Consider the following 26368-nt stretch of genomic DNA (forward strand, 5'->3'; position numbering starts at 1 on the left):
AAAAGCTTAAACGAGTCACAAGACTTGGATCTATAAATCTCCCATTTACATGATTTTGCTATTTTTTACCGTTTTTGAGTTATGGCAGTTTTAGTTTGAGAGTGTTTTCTGCTCCCTCTGAGCTCTTACAATGGGTGTGTATTGCGCATTCCTGAGGCAGCTAGAGTGAGTCACATGTCCAGGCAGAGTGCAGAGCAGAGCACACCAGAGTCAAAAATGTTTGAAAACTCTTCATAGCTCCCACAAACTTGGTCCAATCCACATCAAAACTACATATTTTTGTAGGATTTTTCGTCCTCTTTCCATCTGCATAGTTTTCAAAGCCGTCAGACTTTTACTTCAGACTCCAGGGGCTTAATTAGTGCCAAGTGTCAGCCTCTTCACACCAAACTCCATGGGAAAAAAATGAGATTTTGGCTCTGGCCACTCTGACTTTGAGGGCTTATAAAATCCAAGCTAATCGAGTAATGACGGAGTTTTTAGCAACTTTTGTTCAGCACTGTGTCCTCTGTCATCTATTAAATTTTCAAGCCGCTGACATTTACGCCCTGGGAGGAGATAGATTTTGTTCAAAGCGGAATTTTGGGCGAGAACGTGAACATTCCAACGCAAATTGCGGACTTCCTGTTGATTATAGAGGGGGGGTGTCAGCGCGTGATTTGTAGGGCTTGATGAGAGCTACATTTCGGCATTGGTTTGGTGTTTCTATCACATTCCTGTGGGCCGCAGCAGCTGCCTTTGTGTCCCTAGGTGGCGCTACCGAGCCCATTTCTGCACTTAGGGGGTCCGTTTGTCCATTTTATCAAATTTTTCGCCAGACCTGATGTATGTGCCGAATTTGGTGAGTTTTTGAGCATGTTTAGGGGGTCAAATTAAGGTTTACTTGGACGTAATAATAATAATAAGAAGAAGAAGAAGAAAGAAACGAAGCAAAAACAATAGGGCTTCGCACTGTTCCAGTGCTCGGGCCCTAAAAACGAAGAAAAATTTAAAGCTGCAAGCAGCGTTGGACAGGCCCTCGCACCCGTGCCGCCTCGTGCCCACTTGTGCCCGGTGGCTGTGGCATTAAGCACACACACACACACACACATACACACACAGAGTTGTTACTGCTCCTTCCCAATGAGTGTGTATTGGGAGAAGGCTGCAGGCAGCTACTGTGAGTCAGAGGAGTGGAGGAGGGGAGGGAGAACAGTGCAGAGCAGAGAATCCGGAGTCCCACCTGTTAAACTAGTCTTCACCGCGGCCACACACTTTTTTCAATCCACACCATGATATATAGTTTTGTAGGAATTTTGGTCCTCTTTCCATCGGCATAGGTTGGAAAGCTGTCAGACTTTTACTTTAGTCACCAGAGGCCTAATTAGCCCCTAGCATGCTGCGTTATTCCCACCAGGGTCCATGGGAAAAAGTGGAGGCACTGGTTGTGGACACTCTGACTTTGCGGCCTTATAAAATCCAAACGGTTCGAAATGTTACTTAACCTTGAAGAACTTTTGTTAAGCATTGTGTCCTCTGTCATATATTAGCTGTTCAAGCCGATAAAATTAACGTCCTGGGAGGAGATACATTTTCTACAAAGCGCAAATTTGGGCGAAAACGTGACTTTCAAATGCAAATTGCGGACTTCCTGTTGGTTTTAGGTGGGGGGCATGAGCACGAAAAATGTTGGGCTTGATGAGATCTATGTTTCGGTGCTGGTTTGGTCTTTCTATCACATTCCTGTTGGCCACAACGGCTGCTTTTGCGTCCCTAGGTGGTGCTACCGAGCCCATTTTTGCACTGGGGGGGTCCGATTTTTGATTTTATCGAATTTTTCGCCAGACCTGGTGTGCGTGCCGAATTTGGTGAGTTTTTGAGCATGTTTAGGGGGTCAAATTAAGCGTCAAAGAGACGTAATAATAGGAAAAAGAAGAAGGAGAAAGAAACGAAGCAAATACAATAGGGCTTCGCACTGGGACAGTGCTCGGGCCCTAAAAAAACACTACAGATACAATAGGGCTTCGCACTGGGACAGTGCTCGGGCCCTAAAAAGAAACGAAGCAAAAACAATAGGGTCCTCTCCCAGAGAGGCGAGCACCCTAATAATAGGAAAAAGAAGGAGAAAGAAACGAAGCAAAAACAATAGGGCTTCGCACTGGGACAGTGCTCGGGCCCTAAAAAGAAAAAACGAAGCAGATACAATAGGGCTTCGCACTGTTCCAGTGCTCGGGCCCTAAAAAAACGAAGCAGATACAATAGGGCTTCACGCTGTTTCAGCGCTCGGGCCCTAAATAACAATAGGGCTTCGCGCTGTTTCAGCGCTCGGGCCCTAAAAACAGTACAGATACAATAGGGCTTCGCGCTGTTTCAGCGCTCGGGCCCTAAAAAAAAAAAAAAAACGAAGCAAAAACAATAGGGCTTCGCACTGGGACAGTGCTCGGGCCCTAATAAGAAAAAAATGAAGCAAATACAATAGGGTCCTCTCCCAGAGAGGCGAGGACCCTAAAAAGAAACCTTACAAAAACAATAGGGCTTCGCACTGGGACAGTGCTCGGGCCCTAAAAAGAAACCTTACAAAAACAATAGGGCTTCGCACTGGGACAGTGCTCGGGCCCTAAAAAGGAGAAAGAAACGGACGAAATACAATAGGGCCCGCTTCCAGAGAGGCGAGGGCCCTAAAAAAAACCTTACAAATACAATAGGGCTTCGCACTGGGACATTGCTCGGGCCCTAATGAGTGCAATGGCTCAGTAGAAAGTCAAGCATTAACAATAGACCTAAAATATACATTAAACAGTCTATGCTGTGGCAATGGCTTGAGGGACTTTGTTTAAAATGCACACTGAGTACAGGGTTTTCCCTAGCTTTTGGGGGGGCTCAGGTGGTCCCTGGTAAGTAATAATGGGTAAGTTATAATGACCAAATTAAACTAAACATGTGTCTTACATGTGAAAGGTGATTCCCTGTTGTCTGGATTGTGCAGTACGTCGTTTTTTACAATCGTAGGCTGCACAATGTTGAGGCATTTTCCATCGACATGCTTTATTATTGAGCACGTTTACATGCACACCTTATTCCTGTATTAACCAGAATATTCGCAATATTCCGGTTGCGCACGTGTCATGTAAACACGCACCGAACCCTATTAAGGTCATATTGCGGTTAGAGAGAATTCCGAATAAGCCCCCTGGAATATTCCTGTTCCAACCGGAATATTGGGGCTTGTAAACACCTTAGTCGGAAAACTCCCCGAACCGGAATATTCAGTCACGACTGCGCATACTCGACTCACAAGGAATTCTGTGGCGTCTTTGTTGCTATGGTTACCTGCAAGCGGGGAAAACGGCAGGGCGAACAGCAGCAAGAGCCAGGAGACTGCCGTCCACCTTCAGCTAATGAAAGACTTAAATATCACAGAGTATATCGATGGGAGAAAACATAGAAATAGCGACAGAAGAAGAAGAAAAAGAAGAAGAAGACGAGGAAGAAGACTTCTTCGTTTGTTTTTCCGGCAGACCAGACGCCTATACGCGTACTGCTGCCCCCCGCGGCTGAGTGTTGCATTATGTCAGAGAGTGGAATACGCCGAAACACGGGGGCATGCCAAGTAACATGTAAACGGAATATTCCAGTTGCCGCGGCGCCGTTACCTTAGCCGGAATATTGAGCCGAACCGGAATATGGTGTGCATGTAAACGTACTCAGTGTCACCGAGTCCCACTCTGTGTTTGGGCGGTCGACCGCTTCAAGATGGCCGCCAAGTCTGCCGTGAAAAAAGGGGGAGTGGCCAATCTAGCCTCTTTCTGTGGCTATGGGCCAATCTAGCCTCTTTCTATCTAGTCCAGTAATTTTAGGCCAAAATTGGGGTCAACCTAGGACAAATTGCAAGAGAAGCAAACTCGACTGATTTTGTATCCTCAGCTTGTCCTGAGTGAGGGAAAAAAAGTCCCAAGAAATCCCATTGGTGGAAAGTTTTGAAAATCACCTATTTATGACCACATATTACCAAAAAACACTGTTTTTAACACACAGGAAAGGGGTTCAAAATTTTACTTTCAGATATCACTATAAAAATTCACAAGATGATTACACACACAAAGACAAGAAAAAAGTCTATTACAAGTTCTTTGAATTATTCTGTTTACACATGCATATCACACATTATCTGATTTGATATGCGCTAATAAGGAATATAAGGAATAAATGATAGAAGAGACATTTAAACAGTGAATTAAAAGGTCACTTTATATATAGTAACCTTGAATTAAAAGGTTACTATATAACAGTGAATTAAAAGGTTACTATATACATAGTAACCTTTTAATCCACTGTTTAAATATCTGTTCTGGCATTTATTCCTCATATTCCTTATTAGCGCATATCAAATCAGATAATGTGTGATATGCATGTGTAAACAGAATAATTCAAAGAACTTGTAATAGACTTTTTTCTTGTCTTTGTGTGTGTAATCATCTTGTGAATTTTTATAGTGATATCTGAAAGTAAAATTTTGAACCCCTTTCCTGTGTGTTAAAAACAGTGTTTTTTGGTATTATGTGGTCATAAATAGGTGATTTTCAAAACTTTCCACCAATGGGATTTCTTGGGACTTTTTTTCCCTCACTCAGGACAAACTGAGGACACAAAATCAGTTGAGTTTGCTTCTCTTGCAATTTGTCCTAGGTTTTTTCATAAAATGACTGGACTAATCTGTCTATGAAGGAAACTCCTGCTCCGCCTGCAATCGGCTACTCTCGTCTGTTTTCGAGGCTAAGCCTAATGCGCATATGTACAGTCGTCTCTGTGTCGTCGTAGAGGTTGACAGCCTTGGCAATGAGCTGCTGATCTTCGGGTTAAAAATATCGTCATTCTAGAACATAAGTGAGTAAGGGAAGATCATGTTGAGGGTCTTTTTGAGAGGAGCTAATACTAAAGCCCAGGTAAGGCCTGTGTCATTAGTTATTTTAGCAACTGTAATGTGTTAGCATTAGCCTGTTAGCCACAGTTGTCATTCAGTGACCCACAACCAGGGACACTGGCTCAAGGCCCGGGCTGCTTTTAAATGTTGATAAATACAACTTTGAAACAGTTACCACGTTAAAGTCGGGATTTTGCAATTATTTGTACGCGGACAGGACGTCTGTATAACCAGTTACATCTAAAGTAAGATTTAATGGAAACTGCAAAGTATTAGGTAGCTTTCCCTGACCGCTAAGTTTAGCTAAAGCGAACGCACTTTTAAGCGTAGCAAGCGTCCTACGTATAACCAAGCATATTGCTGAACGAGATGTTCCGCTACCTCGTCATTTCAGTAACCTTACACGGTGTAAAGTGACAATTCACTGTCTCAGTCACTGTTTACAGGTCGCCTTGGTTTAGATACCGTTAACGTTACTACTGTAAGTTTAAGACGTTAAACGTAAAATGAGATGCACGGACACTTGCTTCTATTAATGTTAATTGTTTGCTTTCGCTAATCGGTGACATGAGCAGCAAGGACATAGTATGACCTTGTCATTGTGGATGTAAATACATGTCTTTGTTGGGCAAAGCGTTAGCTGTGTCAAAGAGGATATAGTGTTTGTAATAACTCGGATCCAAATGAATGAGAGGTGACGTCCTAAGCAAGTTAGCTGCTGTTCATAATGTGGGCTTGTTGGCTTCCCGGCTAAATATGTTGCTTCATATCACAGCAATTGCGGCGCTACATATGTAGTCTAACTCGTGTATACTGCATTAATAATCTGACAAGAAAACAGTCCCTCCCATACATGGGACAGACGATTGTTTTGCACCAAAACGTTAGGGTTGTTTGAGATGAAGTTTCCGTCGTCTCGAGAACAGACGAGAGCAGCCGATTGCCGAACTACAATGAAGTCAGATAGCTCTTCTTTCCACAGTGAAAACCAACGTGGCAATTAGTATCTGGGCTCTTTTTAGTGAGTCAGATAGTTTGGGTCAGCTCACTAATAACAGTCGCCTCCTTTGTCTCCCAAAGCAGTAGCTAAAAAATAATTTCAAAAATAACGTAGTGTGAATGTGTTTCGGCCTACCTCTTTGTAGGGCTCTGCAGTATGTCAGTATTTTATTGATATGGCAGTATGGGACTAAATATTAGCAGATTTTGGAATCAGTTTACTATCACAAATAGTAGTTTGTGTATTAGTAGGTTCTGGTTGGGCCACATGGGTGCATAAATACATAAATACAATATCTATATCCTGTTCTTTTTCACTGACAGATCTTGCCTACCCAACCCACTAAACAATAAACAATAAACTGTGCACTGTGTGTCTCTTCACTTGTAACTGGTCATGATACAAGACTTTTCTGCATTCCTGCCACATGATTGGCTTAGAAGCATAGAAGATAATTCTAATAAAATGTATTGACATTCATCATTTTGAGGGAAAAGCTATTGTCATAATTATTATTGTTTTAGTGCCCCTTCCTACCAAAAGAGATGAAGTGCCTCCGCAGAGTAGAGTGGTTTTTCACTTTGACTGCTGTGTAACTGATCCTGTACAAGTCGACTATCACCAAGTCACCAACCTGTAATTTGTACTTGTTGGGGGCAGATGAGTACATTTAGGTCCATAAGTATTTGGACAGTGACACAATATTCATAATTTTGCCCTTGTACACCACCACTGTGGATTTGAAATGGAGTAATCAAGATGTGATTGAAGTGCAGACTTTCAGCTTTAATTTAAGGGGTTGAATAAAAATATGGCATTGACTGTTTTGGAATTACAGTGAGTTATATACATTGTCACCCCATTTGCAGAGGCTCAAAAGAAACCGAACACTTGACTAAAAAGCAGTTCATTGTAAGTGTTTGCATTTGCATTTGGTAACTGTTTATCAGAACCGTCAACATGCGATTCTAAGATTCATCTATGCAGGTGAAGGAGGCCATCAGTAGGCTCAAAATGCAAAAAAATCTATCAGACAGATAGCAACAGCTTTAGGAGAAGCCAAATCAACAGTTTGGACCTAAGATAGTTTGCCATTTTTTTTTCTTGTACTTGGAAAATGCATGAGGAAATTATAAAAGATATTTATAATTGGGTGAACTGTTCCACCCGAGTAGTTCCACCGAGTGTCGAGTAGCTTTTTCTGCTGCCTTGTTACGAAGTTATGTAGTTTGCGGCTTACTAGCATTTAGACCTCAACAGAAAATTCATGTCACAGACCTGGATACACTGTTTGGCAGGTGATCATTGGGAAGTGGGCATTAAAAACAGATGCATTAAAAAACAGATGCATGATGATAAATGATGCATGATGATAAATGATGGTCAAATGATATTGTGGCTGTAATCATTGAAATGTTAGTAGTGTCACTAATTGTCTGATTCTGCACAATACTCTCTCTCCCCTTGCTATGTGTCTCTGGCGCTTTACAAGTGCTTGTATGGAAGAGCTCACCCCACCAATCTGCAACACCATCGACACTATACTTCAGGAGAGTCCAGGTAATACATTGCTACACACACACACACTCTCTCTCTTTCTCTTTACTTAAAGCCCCAATCCATAATTGTGGTCTGGTGGTGAAAATACATTTTCAGTTCTGGTATTTCAGCTAAATTTTGTTTCTCCTTCCATTCCTCCACAGTGGTGCTGCTAAGGTGGTTGCAGTGGGTTTGGTGACATTAGGTAGTAGCATTGGAGGTACAGTGCTCTACGCTAAATGGGACCCGAAGTTCAGGACAGCAGTGGAGAAGAATATTCCTTACTCTGATTGGCTATTGGGTATGGCCTTGGGGCCCAACCCCTACAGCCCTGTCACTGCCCACAAGAAACAGGTCAGCAAGTTCATCACACCAAAATATCCTACTACCCCTCCTGATGTGAATATGGGACTTGGCAATATCTATAAAATCTATATAAACAATAGCGAGTTTTAACTAGTTTTAAAGCAGGTGTGCTAGTTTTGGTTTAGTTTTTTTTAGTTTCAGTGTTAATTTCTGTATTTTGTAAGATGGGGTATATGTCAGGGTGCGTACCATGTGCCAGGGCTTAGTCCTGATCGCAGTGACCGGGGTCGAATCCGACCTCAGGTCCTTTGCTGCATGTCATCCCCTCTCTCTCCCCTGCCTTTCCTGTCTATCTCCACTGTGACTGTCAAATAAAGCAGAAATGCCGAAGAAATAATCTTAAAAAAAAAAAAAAATTAATTACTAGGCTCATATATGTATATGTTTAAGACAAAGATGAAAGTTAAAAACATTTTCTGTATAATTTTAGTTTATTTTAGGTAGTTTTGTAAACGCACAACACAGTTTCAATTGTTTTTTTTTTTTTTTTTTGATAGTCTCATTTTTATTTTCATTTTAGTGAACAAAAATGTTTTTTCACACCTTGCTTTTGTTATTTCATTAGTATCCTTGTTAGTTAGGAGCTCCAGAAGTACGCATTCAGTGTGAAATTAAAATGAGTGACTTCTTGCATGCACACTTTAAATTTTATGTAAAAATATATATTTTCATGACCACTGGGCATTGCATGTAGGAGGTAACTATCACTTCCTGTGTCTAGAATAGAATGCTTTATTTGTTATTGCATGTTACCATACAATGAAATTTCATGATCTCGTAAAAAGACGTCCCATGCACACATGACATACATACTTACTCACACATCCACATACTGAACCAGTAAAAGTGCTCATAGTCATGAACTTAAATATAAAAGTATTTAAACATTGCACATCACCCCTAAAAAAGCAGTTATTGCACATCAGTCCGTCTGTAGAACTGCAGTTACAATTGTTGTGATGGTGGGAGGGGAATCGGGGTGGGAATTCAGTTCATGTATGGCAGTGGGATAAAAGCTGTTCCTTAATCTGGAGGTGCGGGCTTTCAGGGCCCTGAAGCGTCTTCCAGAGGGTAGCAGAGCGAACAGGTGTTGAAGGGGATGGGTCCTGTCTTTAGCAATCCTGTTAGCTCTTCTGTGGCAGCGTGACCTGTAAATGTCCTCCTGTTAACCTAACCTGAGTCAAAACATTTATTGTTCCAGTAATGTAAACCTAATTTATTAATGAAGCTACATTACATAAAGTCAACTTTTAATGTAATAACTTTATGAATTTACATAGATACCTTGTGTTGGGGTGCACCTTCTAGAAAAATTGAAGCCAGTTTGTGACAGTTTGGTTTTTTTAAGGACTAGTTTTGTGTGTTTATTTGGGGTGCCAGCCAGGTCTCTCTTCTGGCATTTGAGATTTTAAGTCACTCAAGTCAGTTTAAATATGTGTACCAAACCCTCACAAAGTACATATATGGCCACATAATACATCCCATATTGAATGACACACAAATTCAATACACAACACACACAACACAACACTTGGAGTTTTAAGGTGAATAAGGGTTTGCTGTATTATCAGTCTTTTTAACTCACAATTCAAATCAGTCATTATCAGACAACTCAAAATCACAACATTCATCATGTCTTCCTTTTAACTAAAAAACTTTTTTTGTTTCTATTAATCAGACATAGGTTAAGGGATATTTATTTACCTTGACAGTTTCGGATGTAACTTCCTCCTTCTCCAGAAAGCGTCCAACTGACTGCTGGAGTCGCATGTCAGCTGGCTGCTATATATGGCAGTCTGTGCGCAGTGCACCTGTCAGATCTGGCAGACCTGACCGCGGCACCACGCGGTGTGCACGCCCACCTGGTCAGGTCTGCCGGATCTGACAGGTGCGCCGCGCACAGACTGCCATATATACCTTTTATTATAAATAGACTTTTGTTTTTACGCGGTTGCAGCAGCACAACGGACGATGACACAGACAACACGGTTGATTATTGATTGCGCAATGCGACGATTCGCCGGTACAATGAATGACAGTGGCGGAGTGGAATTGAAGTGATCCGGGAGAATACTGCTTAAACGGGTGGAAAAAGCGGTTGAAATGGAGAGCCAAGACAGGGATAAGGGATCTGACGACCTGAACTCTGCTTGTCTATCGCGGCTTTTACCATATGCCTCCGTTGCACACCGACTGCTCTCTCCTCTTTCTCCAAACTGAGTGAGTCCACTTTAAACACACTTGAATTAAGGCGCGAACATATGACGAGTTCGGGGTGTGTGTACTGGTGGTCAGCCTGTGATATAATGCAGGTTGTCACACTCCCTCCCCCCTGAGAAAAGCCTGACGTACGGAGGGCTCTTCACCAACATAACTCTACAATCTCTGCAGAAAGCCACACGTGTTTCCGTGACTGCGGCACGTGCTCATAATAAAAGCAAACTATAAGATCACAATCATGAATGCATAAAATCCTGTGCATGGGAATATTGCACATGAGAATATTGCATTCAGTAGTATATGTGTGTTATTGGAGCCTGTTCAAAATGCTTATTGCCGTTGAGATGGTGACCATGATGGATTTGTCACTCCAGAGAACATGTCTCCACTGCTCTAGAGTCCAGTGGCGGTGTGCTTTACACCACTGCATCCGACGCTTTGCATAGCGCTTGGTGATTTAAGGCTTGGATGCAGCTTCTCAGCCATGGAAACCCATTCCATGAAGCTCTCTAGGCACAGTTCTTGAGCTAATCTGAAGATCACATGTAGTTTGGAGGTCTGTAGCTATTGACTCTGCAGAAAGTTGGTGACCTCTGCACACTATGTGCCTCAGCATCCACTGACCCCACTCTGTGATTTTATGTGGCCTACCACTCCGTGGCTGAGTTGCTGTCATTCCCAGTCGCTTCCATTTGTTATAGTACCACTAACAGTTGATTGTGGAATATTTAGTAGCGAGGAAATTTCACGACTGGACTTATTGCACACGTGGCATCCTATCACGGTACCACGCTCGAATTCACTGAGCTCCTGAGAGCAACCCATTCTTTAACAAATGTTTGTAGACGTAGTCTGCACACCTGTGGCCATGGAAGTGATTGCAACACCTGAATTCAATGATTTGGATAGCTGAGTGAATACTTTTGGCAATATAGTGTATATGGAGTCCTGTTGAATCCCACTCTGCCATTGTATACACTACAAACTTAATTTGTACTAATTTCCTCCCCCCTTTTTTGTACTCTAATTCTTATTTAGTTTCCAATTTAGCCACATTTGCCTAAGTGTTTGGACCCTGCGCATTGCTATGTGTAGCTACATTGCTGTTTCTGTAGCAGGTGGATACAGTGGAATTGGCAGAATTTACAGTTAATACATGAATGGTTATATCCCTAATCTAATGGGGAGAAATTGACACTTTCTAATAATGTTCTTTAACAATTTATTCACAAGGTACTATTTAGAGATTGACCGATATGGATTTTTTAGGGCAGATGCTGATACCGATTTTGTTTTTGTGAATATGTGCTGCCGATTTTTTTTTTTTTTAAGCCGGTATTTGGAGCTGATACTGCTTTTACTCCCTCAATTTACATGATAAATATGACACAATGATAACAAATGTTATGAGTCTCAATTTAACCAAAAGAAAAAAAGGAAACATTTATTGAACTCAAAGAATATTCAACACTCTTATGCATACAAAATAATCAAAAGGTAGAAAGAGGTAGTGTGACAAACTGGAACAGTGCACAATATCAGAAACAACACACACACACACCGGAAAACATTGTTACCTTCTGTTTACACCCCGGATATTGCATCTCACTCCCCTCATTCGCTCACGGATCGCGCCAGTTTTTAAATACTCCCCTGTCCTCATTCACAGAGGAGAGTCGTGGAAGACAGTGTCGGAGCAGCGATCTTAGTTTTAGAGTCCCGCAAAGTACGGCAGTTAATCCCGTCTTCTTTGTCTGCTCACCTGCCTGTGACTCTGGTTTATACACCGTCTTCATTCTGTTATCCGTCTAATAATTCCAATTTTCATTCCAACACTCTGCAGTTTGCAAAAGCCGAAATCATCCTCTCTATCAGTTCATATAGAATCCGTTATTTTCATAATTTGGACCACCCAACTCTTGCAAGGACAGAACTTTCTAAGGGTCACGCAAAGGAACCAGGAAGTGACAAAGAAAGGAAGCCGGCAACCCCGGACAGGATTACAGACTGACTGGACTGATCGACTGACTGACTGACAGAACTATGACTTAGGTGGGAGTAATTTTTTTCTTTCTATTTCAATTGCCTGTGATGCTTTATTTTGAGTTGTTTTGATGAACTGTGTGAATGAAAAACCCAAACAAATACAAAAACTGAAACGACTGAAATGACTGACTCCTAAGTATCTTAAATGTCAGGAGACCTGGCTGACACCCCTTAAATCATAATCAAAAATAAATTAAAATTTCCCTAACTCAAACTGTCACAGTAGAACACAAGTAATGGAAACTGTCAAATAACCAATTAGGCTAGATCAGTGTTACTCATTGCGTGGCTCGCGAACCTCATGCGGCTCGCCAAGCTTTAATTGCTGGCTCGCATAGCAGCCAGTGATTTATATGGTAATGCAGCCAATACACATAATTCACAATATCTATACATCTATATATAAATATATATATACAGGGTTTTTCCTGCATATAAAATTATGAGGCTCTCAAAACTCTGACGCCGGGAAAATTGTTATTTTCTGACAAGCGTTGTGGTAGATGGATGTCATTTTAACTGCAGTTGCAGCATTGCGCCGACGTGGTGGCGCTGTATCAACAACACTGCACCGGAAGTCGCTGCCCATACTGCTCTGTTCTTCCCAAAGAGGAAGAACAGAGCCACGAAATTCCCTTCCTGGAGGATTTTCTTTTGTGTTTCGGTTTCTTTCGCTAGTGTGTGTATTAATCGGCATCCTGGTAGTGGAAGTGAAAATGCAGCTTAGTTTGAATGCTATATGATGGTATACGACGAGCTCACACAAGCTGCTGATCTGTGCGGCGTGTGTGTTTGCCTGCTCACGTGTGAATTAAAGGATCTTGTCGAACCAACCGACCTCCCTCGAATTTCCACTTTCCCAGCCATCGTCTTAGTTAGCTGTTTGTGTTTTTAAAACACAGTTCAGTAAGTTTAAAAAACAAAAACTGCCAATGGAACAAGGAAAAATGATCTTGAAACAAGTGAAAGTGGTCTAAAACAAGTTACTTTTTAGGCGACTGTCTTATGCCAAGAGAATGCCAAGAGTGTGCAAAGCAGTAATCAGAGCAAAGGGTGGCTATTTAGAAGAAACTAGAATATAAAACATGTTTTCAGTTATTTCACCTTTTTTTGTTAAGTACATAACTCCACGTGTTCATTCATAGTTTTGATGCCTTCAGTGAGAATCTACAATGTAAATAGTCATGAAAATAAAGAAAACGCATTAAATGAGAAGGTGTGTCCAAACTTTTGGACTGTACTGTATATAGATAGATAGATACATATATTCGAACAGTGTTGGGCAGTAGCGATGTTACTAGTTTAACTACATTTGTCAGTAGCGTGGTCGTAGCGTCGCTGTTTTCCAAATCAAATAGCTTTTAAGTACTGAAACTGTTTTACTGATCAAATAGCGCGATAGCGTCCACAGAAGCGACTCTTGTTTTTGGTTGGCAGAAAATGTAGAACATTTAAATAAACAATGTAATAGAAACACAATACACATTCAAATAAAAAGGGTTCAGTGCACTTAATTCTCATTCAAGTCATTTCTGAGAACACACGAACGCAAGTGAACGCAATAGTGTTGCATACAGTAGCATTTAGCAGCATAATCTTTGTTGAACTTTGTCAAATACAAATTCAAATTAAAGCTGCAAGCAGCATTGGACGGGCCCTCGCCCCCCCGTGCACGTCGGGGACGGCGCGCGTGTCGAAGTGCAGACAGTTCGTCCGTTTGTACCAGTTTTTAGCGTATTTTTGGTGTTTTTATTTTGAAAGAGTTTTGGGCTTTTATTTTGAAACGCCGCGGACGTCCAAGTGTGTGACTGACAGGAGTACTGGCAGCTGCTGCATGATCACACCGAAATGCAGGCAGACAGAGAAATCCTCATTCAATCCAATGGAGAAATCCAGAAAACCCACCCCTGTTTGAGGCGTCACAGCTCGGTCACCGTTGGAGTTACAGACTTGATTCAAAGTTTAAACAAGTCACGAGACTCGGCTCTGTAAATCTCCCATTTACACGATTTTGCTATCTTTTACCGTTTTTGAGTTATGGCAGTTTTAGTTTGAGAGTGTTTTCTGCTCCCTCTGAGCTCTTACAATGGGTGTGTATTGTGCATTCATGAGGCAGCTAGAGTGAGTCACATGTCCAGGCAGAGTGCAGAGCAGAGCACACCAGAGTCAAAAATGTTTGAAAACTCTTCACAGCTCCCACAAACTTGGTCCAATCCACATCGAAACGACATATTTTTGTAGGACTTTTTGTCCTCTTTCCATCTGCATAGTTTTCAAAGCTGTCAGACTTTTACTTTAGACTCCAGGGGCTTAATTAGTGCCAAGTGTCAGCCTCTGCACACCAAACTTCATGGGAAAAAATGAGGTTTTGGTTTTGGCCACTCCAACTTTGAGGGCTTATAAAATCCAAATGAATCGAGTAATGACGGAATCTTTAGCAACTTTTATTCAGCACTGTGTCCTCTGTCATCTGATAAATTTTCAAGCCGCTGCCATTTACGCCCTGGGAGGAGATAGATTTTGTTCAGAGCGGAATTTTGGGCGAGAATGTGAACATTCCAACGCAAATTGCGGACTTCCTGTTGGTTTAGAGGGGGGTGTCAGCGCGTGATTTGTAAGGCTTGATGAGACCTACATTTCGGCGTTGGTTTGGTGTTTCTATCACATTCCTGTGGGCCGCAGCGGCTGCCTTTGTGTGCCTAGGTGGCGCTACCGAGCCCATTTTTGCACTTAGGGGGTCCGTTTGTCCATTTTATCAAATTTTTCGCCAGACCTGATGTACGTGCCGAATTAGGTGAGTTTTTGAGCATGTTTAGGGGGTCAAATTAAGGTTTACTTTGACGTAATAATAATAAGAAAGAAACGGAGCAATAATTAAAGCTGCAAGCAGCGTTGGACGGGCCCTCGCCCCCCCGTGCACGTCGGGGACGGCGCGCGTGTCGAAGCGCAGACAATTCGTCCGTGTGTTCCAGCTTTAAGGGTATTTTTCGGTGCTTTTATTGTGAAAGAGTTTTGGGCTTTTATTTTGAAAGGCCGCGGAAGTCCTAGTGTGTGACCGACAGGACTACTGGCAGCTGCTGCATGATCACACCAAAATGCAGGCACATACACTCACTCACTCACTCACTCACTCACACAAACACACACACATACGCACGTGCACACACACACACACACACACACACACACACACACACACGACGCCAACAAAAACCCACTGGTAGTACATTCGCTGCTGGTGCCCCTCTGGCCACTAGCAGCGCCCCTCCAGCAGATGGCGCCCTTAGCATGTCCTAGTGTGTGACTGACTTGAGTACTGGCAGCTGTGGCATGATCACACCAAAATGCAGGCAGACAGAGAAATCCTCATTCAATCCAATGGAGAAATCCAGAAAACCCACCCGTTTGAGGTGTCACAGCTCGGTCACCGTTTGAGTTACAGACTTGATTCAAAGCTTAAACGAGTCACGAGACTCGGATCTATAAATGTCCCATTTACATGATTTTGCTATCTTTTACCATTTTTAAGCTATGGCAGTTTAAGTTTGAGAGTGTTTTCTGCTCCCTCTGAGCTCTTACAATGGGTGTGTATTGCGCATTCCTGAGGCAGCTAGAGTGAGTCACATGTCCAGGCAGAGTGCAGAGCAGAGCACACCAGAGTCAAAAATGTTTGAAAACTCTTCACAGCTCCCACAAACTTGGTCCAATCCACATCAAAACGACATATTTTTGTAGGAATTTTTGTCCTCTTTCCATCTGCATAGTTTTCAAAGCAGTCAGACTTTTACTTTAGACTCCAGGGGCTTAATTAGTGCCAAGTGTCAGCCTGTTCACACCAAACTCCATGGAAAAAAACGAGGTGTTGGTTTTGGCCACTCCGACTTTGAGGTCTTATAAAATCCAAACGAATCAAGTAATGACGGAATCTTTAGCAACTTTTGTTCAGCACTGTGTCCTCTGTCATCTGTTAAATTTTCAAGCCGCTGACATTTACAGCCTGGGAGGAGATAGATTTCGTTCAAAGCGAAATTTTGGGCGAGGACGAGACTTTCAAACGCAAATTGCGGACTTCCTGTTGGTTTTAGGTGGGGGGTGTCAGCGCGTCATTTGTAGGGCTTGATGAGACCTACATTTCGGCATTAGTTTGGTGTTTCTATCACATTCCTGTGGGCCGCACCAGCTGCCTTTGTGTCCCTAGGTGGCGCTACCGAGCCCATTTTTGCACTTAGGGGGTCCGTTTGTCCATTTTATCAAATTTTTCGCCAGACCTGATGTACGTGCCGAATTTGGTGAGTTTTTGAGCATGTTTAGGGGGTCAAATTAAGGTTTACTTGGACGTAATAATAAGAAGAAGAAGAAGAAGAAGAAGAAAGAAACGAAGCAAAAACAATAGGGCTTCGCACTGTTCCAGTGCTCGGGCCCTAACAATAGGGCTTCGCGCTGTTCCAGCGCTTGGGCCCTAATAAGAAGAAAGAAACGAAGCAAAAACAATAGGGCTTCGCACTGGGACAGTGCTTGGGCCCTAATAATTACTGTATTGAATACAGTAGCAACAAGCAGCATAAAATAGTACACACTGTACTGTACTCTTCATTTTCTTGGTCTAGGCTCGCTGAAGTTCTGCCACACTGGGTTTGATTTCTGTTCAGCCATTTCTTTAAAAAGAATAAACAAAAACACATATTCAGTATCAGTTTCAATCTTGTGCCATCATTCATATCACCCCAATATTATGTGCTCATCAGATGGGTGGGGTGCACAGGATAACAGTACTGTACAAGGGTAAAAGGCTTTCATCATCTACAACGGTGTTTCTCAACCGGGGGTCCACGGACTCCTAGTGGTCCGTGGTGTAATTGCAAGGGGTCCGTGAAAATAAAATATCTTTTTAAAAAGATTCTATGACATTTATAGAAATAAGATTATTTTACTCAAATGTGACTGAGACCTTCATCTGCCTAGACTAGAGAGGGTAAAAGGACTTCTTTTCTCTAATTCCATCTGTTTCACAAGTGTAAGGAGCACCCAGGCACGTTTGCCCCTAAAATCCGGATTATTTGACTAGTGTGATTGCTCCGTTCCGTGCTTGAATACAATACACTTCCCCCGCTCTGGCACGGTTGGAAGGGGTGTGCTTCAGCACGGTATGGGCGCATACACGAGCACATGCACGGTCACGCACACAGCGCGTGGATGTAAATCATGCAACTTTCCTCCTGCCTCTGCAAAATTGTTTAATGCGCGCAGCGTGATTTACCGCCGAATGGCCGCGTTGCGCAATCAATAATCAACCATGTTGTCTGTGTCATTGTCCGTTGTGCTGCTGCAACCGTGGATAAACAAAAGTTGGTTTATAATGAAAGTACAGTGGTCTGTGTGCGTGGAGATCTGGCAGACCTGGTGCCGGCCAGCACCGCACCGGCCATGCGCCGGTCCCGTGCCGGCACCGGATGTGGCACCCGGTCAGGTCTGGTCTGCCGGATCTGCCAGGTGCCGCTCTGGCTGTCAGTTGGATGCTTTCTGAAGAAGGAGGAAGTTACCTTAAAAACTGTCAAGGTAAATAAACATCCCATTCCTGATTAAAAGGAACAGAAACGTCTTTTAGTTAAAAGGAAGACATGATGAATGTATTTGAACTATATTGATTTATGATGACGTCGGACCATGCCTGTTGTCGTATTTCAATGTGATGATGTAGGCTACATACCGGGGGCAATCGCGCTTGGGCGCGTTTGGGTTTTAGGTAATGTGAGTGCAGGCCAGCCAGGGACTGGAGAGGGGTGCATTTTGCTTTAGCACGATACGGAGCAAACGGCCCTAATGTGAGCAGGCCCTAATTAATTTTATTTTAATAAGAGATCTCGCTCCCATTTGCATTGTTAAAGTAACTGCATGATGCTGTTAATACAAACTTAACATGATCTGCATCCTTTTCAAATTATGAGCCTCCTAGCGTTTCAGTGGGCATACACCATTCATTTCTTAATAATGCTTTTATTGTGAAACATCTGCAGGAAAGTGTTGGGGGAAAAGAAAACTGGAAACACTGCAGTACTGCATAAGTTGTTTTGTTCTGGAAGTTACAACTGAAAGCTCTTATTTGCCTCAAAGAGTAACTAAATGCCATAATGCAATTCTGCTGTTTCTAACAAATTGCACCCCTACTCCCCCAGATCGGGTGGGTGGGTCCTCAGGGTCAATCAAAAATATGCAGGGGGTCCAGGACCCCAAAAAGGTTGAGAACCACTCATCTACAACACAGCCCTGATGATGCATTGCTTGCTGACATATTATAAGCCAAATAGACATAATCTCTTCATCAAAAAATCTTCCTTGTCAACACGTTAATAATTTAAGAAAACAACAAACCCTGAAAAGTAGCCATTGAAATAAAATGCTTGATTTGTAAAATAAACCTGCCATGATTTAAAAATTTTCTACATAAAATAAAATGACCATGTTTTACTATTCCGCCTATTATGCAAAGACAACACACTAGTAGGCTAGGCCTAAATTAAACTGTTAAAGAAGCAGTCAGATGTAGCCAACCCCAGAACGTAAATCAGCAGATTGTAAAATAACGGTGATGTCATGTTTGCCATGGCGGCGCGCATAGACGCAGCGGCTTCCAACTCTCCACTCTAGGTGCCGTGTTATATGTTTTTGCATGTGTGAACGGTTGTGTTTTTAGCTGAAAACACCACCATATGTTGGGCAATGTACACGTACAGTCGTCAGGACCTTTGAGCTTGGGATTACGCTGCGAAATACCAATTTCAGCGGACTTTCATCGCTACCAGGACATTCCGGAGGATGCCGTTAGAACACCGGGGTCTCCGTGGATAGTTCTTCCCAGCGACAAGTTCAAGAGGAAACGTAAACAACAAGGAAACAACAGTCATCAGGACCTTTTGAGCTTGGGATTACGCTGCGACATACCAATTTCACCGGACTTTCATCGCTACCAGGACACTCCGGAGGACACCAAAACAAAACAAAAGCGAGGCTGCAGGGCCGGTGCGTTAGCACGGCTGAAAAGACAACCCTTTAAGCCGCCACCTCCCAGCATTTTCCAACACCAGGTCCATAACTAACAAAATCGATGAACTTCGCCTGCACATCACATCCAACAAGTGTTTCTGTGACTGTTGCATTTTTCTGATATCAGAGACTCGGCTATTCAACTAGCAGGTTGCACAATGCTTTCTATTCTGCCCTGCACCGAAAGTACTGAGCCCTAATTTTGTTGCATTATTATACCGTATATGATTGTGCAGTGACAATAAAGATCTATCTATCTATCTATCTATCTATCTATCTATGTCAGAAGCACATTATGCAACAAATTGTTTAAATTTTTGCTCTAAAAACAAGCAACACGTTGCACCTATGTCTGGTGTATTATCAGCATTAACATGAATAAATATTCAACCACGTTTAAAACATTTCTCTCATGCTTTAAAAAGGTCCTCCTGAGGTGGAGCAGCGCTCTCACATACATCGCTGCGATGGCCGCTCCGCCCCGCTCTCAGTCAGAGTGAGAGCGAGAGACGGGGAGAGTGTGGTCGCTGTGTGGTCACTGACTGAAACTCACACGAACAAACAAACACCACTGAGCTGATTTGATCATGTCGTCATTACTTAATCCTGTGACCGATGTTCGTAATAGCCATGCATACAACTACCGCCTTGAAGCTACGTCTGTAGCTCCCTAAAAACAATGACGAGCAGTTTTATAGATGAGGCATTCGGCATTCCCGTTTTCCATTTCTGACCCACAAACTCGCTAAATATAGTTGCAAGCACTTTTATAGAGCATGCATTTGGTATTCGTGTTTCCACTTTCAAAGTGTAAGGCAATGATGATGATGATGCTGTTGGCTTCCAAAACAGCTGCTGTAAGCACTCTGCTAGTGGGGGTGGGGCAATGCATGGGCTGCATGTGGGCTGCAGCATCTCCAGCAACACAGGGCTGCCTGTGGATGCGCCTGTCAGTAAATCATGCCAGGGAAAATACACTACTCACAAAAAGTTAGGGATATTTGGCTTTTGGGTGAAATTTATGGAAAATGTAAAATGTTCACGTTACAGTGATATTATATCAAGAAAGTAGGGCATTTAATTAGAAGCATACACTGGTGATTTCCTCATCTCAAACAATTTCTTGAAACAAAAGCCAACAACAGTGGTGGGTATACCACAACAAAAAATGTCAGTGTCAATAACTTGTCATGTGCCCTTGAGCATCAATTACAGCTTGACGACGTCTCATGCTGTTCACAAGTCGACTTATTGTCTGCTGAGGCGTGGCATCCCACTCTTCTTGAAGGGCGGCCCTCAGGACATTGAGGTTCTGGGGTACAGAGCTCCAAGCCTCTACACGGCGACTCAGCTGATCCCATAGGTTTTCTATGGGATTCAGGTCTGGAGAAAGTGCAGGCCACTCCATTTGAGGTACCCCAGTCTCCAGCAGCCGTTCCCTAATGATACGACCTCGATGAGCTGGAGCATCAAACACCTGATGTGAATTTTGCCGTTAAACTCCTTGTTAGAGAACAGTAACTTGTGCAAAAAGCACTGAAACATTGAACAGTTGGACATGTGCATTCAAAAGTTTACAGAAGGTCACATTAAGTTCACCTGTAAAGGTTATAATGCATTTTAGGTTCATCCTGAAATTTCACCCGAAAGCCGAATATCCCTAACTTTTTGTGAGTAGTGTATATCGACGAATGCACCCGCGCATTGGCCGATGCCGATTCCAGTAAAAAACGCAGATATCTCCCCGATATATTGGCCGGCTGATGTATCAGTCAATCTCTAGTACTAATTAGGGGTGGCACAGTCAATTAATGTTGCAATATGTTGCGATAATTCTTCTTAAGATACATTATCAATACACTTGTGCCAAATATCTATTTGAGTTTTCCACTTCATTTGCACAGATGCACAACTGAGTTCTTATTTGGCGAGTATGTTTCATGTGTTTAGGTATTTGAACTGGAACTGGTCTGTCACGTTCATGGTACGGTGGGCATTTTCAGTGATTTCAGTATTTGAGTACTCCAATTACATTATGAACGAGTAATTATTACTCGCGAATTATATATTTTACTTAAAAAATAAATACGGGAGGTCCGTACTTAACATCAGTTCCACTAGTGTTTCCAGTTGGACACGGACCTCCAAGACATGGCCTATCATTTACTAAAAAGCAGGCTTATGGCTGTCAACGTTATTACATCATACTGAACCATTTATGTGAATAAACAGCCAACACTGTAAACCAAGTGCAATTCCAAATGCATTTATTGAACAACCGCAACAGGTCCATCAGTCATGTTGTAACATTCAGCTGCCAGATGTCACAGCGGTATGGACTTCTGTTCTTTGTTGCTTAACACGTAACTCTCGATCAACAGCCAAAATCATAAACACAAAGCTCAAATAAATCTACTATTAATAATAAATGTATAATTTATTATCATTCTTACATTTATAAAGTAGCTTTAAGTATGGTTAAAAATATCTAACCATTTAAAAATAAATTGGGGTTGGGTAAAAGGTTAGGGTTAGAAATAGTCACTCACATGTAACTAATTTATGTACAGACATTTGAGCAAAATTTCTTCACTTAATATTTATAACACCAGTAATCATATCTATAATATTATTTGTAAACAGTTACATGTATAAACATGCTGGTAACTAGTTTACAAACATTTGTAAGTGAAATGATAATCTTTTTTGTAAGTCATTTGTTAAGAAACATTGTTACCTTGATATTTTATTGATACGTACGGCAAAAGTTGAATACTCTTATCTCAATGTTGTTAATTAGGGCCCGAGCACTGTCCCAGTCCGAAGCCCTATTGTATTTGCTTTGTTTTTTTTAGGGCCCGAGCACTGTCCCAGTGCGAAGCCCTATTGTATCTGTAGTGTTTTTAGGGCCCGAGCACTGTCCCAGTGCGAAGCCCTATTGTTTTTGCTTTGTTTTTTTAGGGCCCGAGCACTGTCCCAGTGCGAAGCCCTATTGTATCTGCTTCGTTTTTTAGGTCCCGAGCACTGTCCCAGTGCAAAGCCCTAATGTTAGGGCCCTCGCCTCTCTGGAAGAGGGCCCTATTGTTTTTGTACCGTTTCTTTTTTCTCCTTCTCCTTCTCCCTTATTATTACGTCTCTTTGAGGCTTAATTTGACCCCCTAAACATGCTCAAAAACTCACCAAATTCGGCACGCACACCAGGTCTGGCGAAAATTAGATAAAATCAAAAATCGGAACCCCCCGGAGCAAAAATGGGCTCGGTAGCGCCACCTAGGGACGCAAAGGCAGCCCCTGCGGCCCACAGGAATGTCATAGAAAGACCAAACCAGCGCCAAAACGTAGATCTCATCAAGCCCGACATTTTTCGTGCTCGTGCCCCCCACCTAAAAGCAACAGGAAGTCCGCAATTTGCATTTGAATGTCACGTTTTCGCCCAAATTTTCACTTTGCAGAAAATCTATAAACTCCCAGGGCGTTAATTTTATCGGCTTGAACAGCTAATATATGACAGAGGACACAGTGCTTAACACAAGTTCTTCAAGGTTAAGTAACATTTCGAACGGTTTGGATTTCAGAAGGCCGCAAAGTCAGTGTCCACAACCAGCGCCTCCACTTTTTCCCATGGACCCTGGTGGGAATAACGCAGCATGCTAGGGGCTAATTAGGCCCCTGCTGACTAAAGTAAAAGTCTGACAGCTTCCAAACCTATGCCGATGGAAAGAGGACCAAAATTCCTACAAAACTGTGTATTATGGTGTGGATTGGAAAAAGTTTGTGGCCACTGTGAAGACTAGTTTAACAGGTTGGACTGTTTTTTTTTCTCTCTGCTCTGCTCTCTGCTTGCACTGCCCCTCCCCCACTCAGCCCCATGGTCAAGACTGACAGGCATCAGAAACAACTCTCAAACTCAAACGCAGGCTTAGGGCGACATCTGCTGGAGGAGCGCCGCTAGCAACTGGGCCAGAACTGTGTGTGTGTGTGTGTGTGTGTGTGTGTGTGTGTGTGAGTGAGTCAGTGAATGAGTGTGTGTGGGTGTGGGTGTGTGTGCATGCACATGCATGTGTGTCTGTGTGTGTGTGTGTGTGAGTGTGAGTGTGAGTGTGTGTGTGTGTGTGTGTGTGTGTGAGTGTGATTGTGATTGTGAGTGTGAGTGTGTGTGTGTGTGTGAGTGAGTGAGTGTGTGTGTGTGTGAGTGTGATTCAGTGAATGGCACCGTGAATGGACCGTTCCCGACGGGCACGAGGGGGGCGCGGGGCACAGGTGCAAGGGCCCGTCCAACGCTGCTTGCAGCTTTAATTTTTATTTTGTGTTTTAAAAGTGGGTTAAATGTTCATTCATGCTTACAATTTACATTTTTTACATTTTTCTGCACAATACGTATACTCATACTCATCCCCTCTGTGCTCTTGCTGCAAAGGTGGAGTTGTCCCAGCCTCCCTCTATGATGACAGAGGAGTCCAGGTCCTCCAAGATCAAAAAGGAAAAAAATATAAAGGAAGAGCCATCAGTGAGTACTGCTTCCGAGACGACCTCTGCCCCAGTATACTCAGCACAGAGTATAGAGGGTGAGTATACAGGGTGGCCTATTGGAATTGCTTGGATTTTTATTGTATTTTATATTTTGACATTTTTATTCTGCCACGCATAAAACTGGCACTGGAGCCTAGACCGTAATAGTTATGTAAACAACATTTTAGGGGTTGGTACAGAAGGCGGCATGTACCTCAGGCGCAGTAGGTTAACGCGTTTGGGGCTACAACGCCCAAACCGTAAGTCACACATTCAAATGCCTTATATCCACAGGTTTCTCAGGATGAGACAAAGACTAACTAGCAAGGTCACCTACCAGTAGACTAAAGAATGCTATTCTTCGATCTAAAATTGGTACAAAATCCTTTCTCTAACTCAGACTTGACAAATTGCACACATTTTATGTAGGGGCTCTGCAATTTGACACAGAAATAGTCTTGTGCGAGTTACCACCTTAAAGTACGCCAAAGGAATTTTTGTGTATATTTAATGTCTAATTGGCCATGACAGTGGAGTGCAACAGACATCATGTGAATACTTGGAAAATTTGGTTGAATTTGGTTGCCCAACTTCTCAATGTCTGGCAATAGACACATAAGACGCCAAAGGAATTTTTGTGTATATTTAATGTCTGATTGGCCATGACAGTGGAGTGCAACAGACATCATGTGAATACTTGGAAAATTTGGTTGAATTTGGTTGCGCAACTTCTCAATGTCTGGCAATAGACACATAAGACAGCACATCACCCTTATCAAATCGGGCCTGTTATACAGTGGCAAGAAAAAGTATGTGAAACCTTTGACATTTCCTAGTTTTCCTGCATGAATTGGTCAAAATGTGATCTGATCTGCATCTAAGTCACAAGTATAGATAAACACAGTTAATCTTAACCTAATATCACTTAAATGCTCAACCTAATATTACACAAACTACAAAATTCTACAAACAAACAACACATTATAATATTTCATATCTTCATTGAACAAAGACATTAAACATTAACAGTGCTACTGGAAAAAGTGAACCCTGGATTTAATAACTGGTTGAACATCCTTTGGCAGCACTAACCCCAACCAAGTGCTTCCAGTAGTTGCTGTTCAGACCTGGACAACGTTCAGAAGGAATTTGGACCATTCTATCTCACAGAACTGCTTTAGCTCAGCCATATTCTAAGGATGTCTGGTATGAATAGCTCTCTTGAGGTCATTCCACAGCATCTCTATTTGATTCAGGATTCAGGTCTGGGCTCTGACTGGGCCACTCCAAAAGGTGGATTTACTTTTTTTTTTTTTTTTAAATTTGGAATCCATTCTGTAGTAGATCTACAGGGTGTCCATAAAGTCTCTGTACAATTTACAAAAGCAAATGAATAGACAAATCTGTGGAAATTATTACAAAATGAGGAGTAGATATTGAAGTTTTTTTTGCCTCATTTAATACACCTCTACATGGGCACCATTGGTTGCACGAAGCACATCAAGATGATACTCGATTTCCTGCCATGTTCGCTGTAGCATAGCCTCATCAATGGTGGCAGTGGCATCAGTGATCTTTTGCCTCAGGTCGTTGATGTGATTAAAAACTTTGATAAGCACTGAGTACATAGAACAAATCTGATTAACATATCGCATCAGTTGCTTTTGTAATAGATTTTTTAAATGGTAAAGAGACTTTGTGGACAACCTGTACTTTGATGTCCAGGGTCATTGTCCTGCTGCATCTCCTAACTTCTGCTGAGCTTCTGCTCAGCTACCTTGACATTATCCTGTAGGATGCCTTGATAAACTTGGAAAGTAATTTTCCCCTCAACGATGGCAAGAGTTCCAGTTCCTGAGACAGCAAAGCAGACCCAAATCATGGGCCCTATCTTGCGCCAGACTCCCTAAACCCGCTATTTGCGGATTTAGGATTTAGGAAGAGGCGTTCCCCCCTAAAAGTTGCTATCTTGTGCACCTCCCGCTATCCGCAAAACACCTGCGCGGCGTGGTGCGGCGTGGCGGCCGTGGCGAGGCTCCGTCGGGGCGCGCATTGAAGCCCCCTGGGCGCGCTCTCATAACAGCCGAACTTTAGGGATAGCGGATAGCGGGTGGTGTGTGCGCAAGATAGCAACTTTAGGGATAGCGCATGAAACACGCCCACGGACACACCTCCAGGTGCAAATGACGGAGTCGGCATAAGGGATAGCGGGTAGCGGGTGGCGCAAGATACCGTTTAGGGATAGCGGAAGTTCCTAAATCCGCAATTTGCGGGTAGCGGGTAGTGGCAGCGGATAGCGGGTGGCACAAGATAGGGCCCCATGTGTAGTGCTGTGTGTTCTTCCCAAATAAAAACAGTTCAACATAAGTTTCATCACTCCACAAAATAAAAATAAAAAAATAAAACATTTTTCCCAGTAGTGTTGTGGAGTCTCAAGGTGCTCTTTGTCCAACTTCAGGCATGCAGTGATTTTTTTTTTTTTTTTTTTTTTTTTTTTTTTGGAAAGCAGCGACTTCCTCTGTGATGTGCTGCCATGGACACCATGCAATCTGTTCCAATGATTCCCTCAAGCCATTAGCTGTTACTCTAGGTTTTTTTTTTTTTTAACCTTACTGAGAATACTGCATTGTGCCCTTGTAATCAACTTGGCTGGGTGCCCACTTCTCGAGAGAGTAGCCACAGTACTAAATCATTTGTGGACCATTTGTCTAACTGTGGACTGGTGAACACCTAAAGTCTTTTAGATT

The 26368-nt window shown here is 42.6% G+C and overlaps 1 protein-coding gene across 4 annotated transcripts in view; it reads left to right on the top strand.

Moving 5' to 3' along the window:
* Positions 1–4750: 4750 nt before the first annotated feature.
* The window catches only part of immt (inner membrane protein, mitochondrial (mitofilin)), a 102868-nt gene continuing 81250 nt past the window's right edge, over positions 4751–26368 (top strand). For 2 of the 4 annotated variants that reach the window (XM_030061583.1, XM_030061586.1), the window contains exons 1-4: positions 4753–4922; positions 7390–7460; positions 7604–7793; positions 23530–23677. In XM_030061583.1, the coding sequence (XP_029917443.1) occupies positions 4881–4922; positions 7390–7460; positions 7604–7793; positions 23530–23677 (451 nt within the window). In that variant the 5' untranslated portion in view covers positions 4753–4880. Of the gene's footprint in view, positions 4923–7389; positions 7461–7603; positions 7794–23529; positions 23678–26368 lie in introns of all 4 variants that reach the window. The other 2 variants (XM_030061585.1, XM_030061584.1) reach the window with 2 other exon arrangements.

Source organism: Myripristis murdjan, chromosome 10 (genome assembly GCF_902150065.1).
Source record: "Myripristis murdjan chromosome 10, fMyrMur1.1, whole genome shotgun sequence".
Lineage (NCBI taxonomy): Eukaryota > Metazoa > Chordata > Actinopteri > Holocentriformes > Holocentridae > Myripristis > Myripristis murdjan.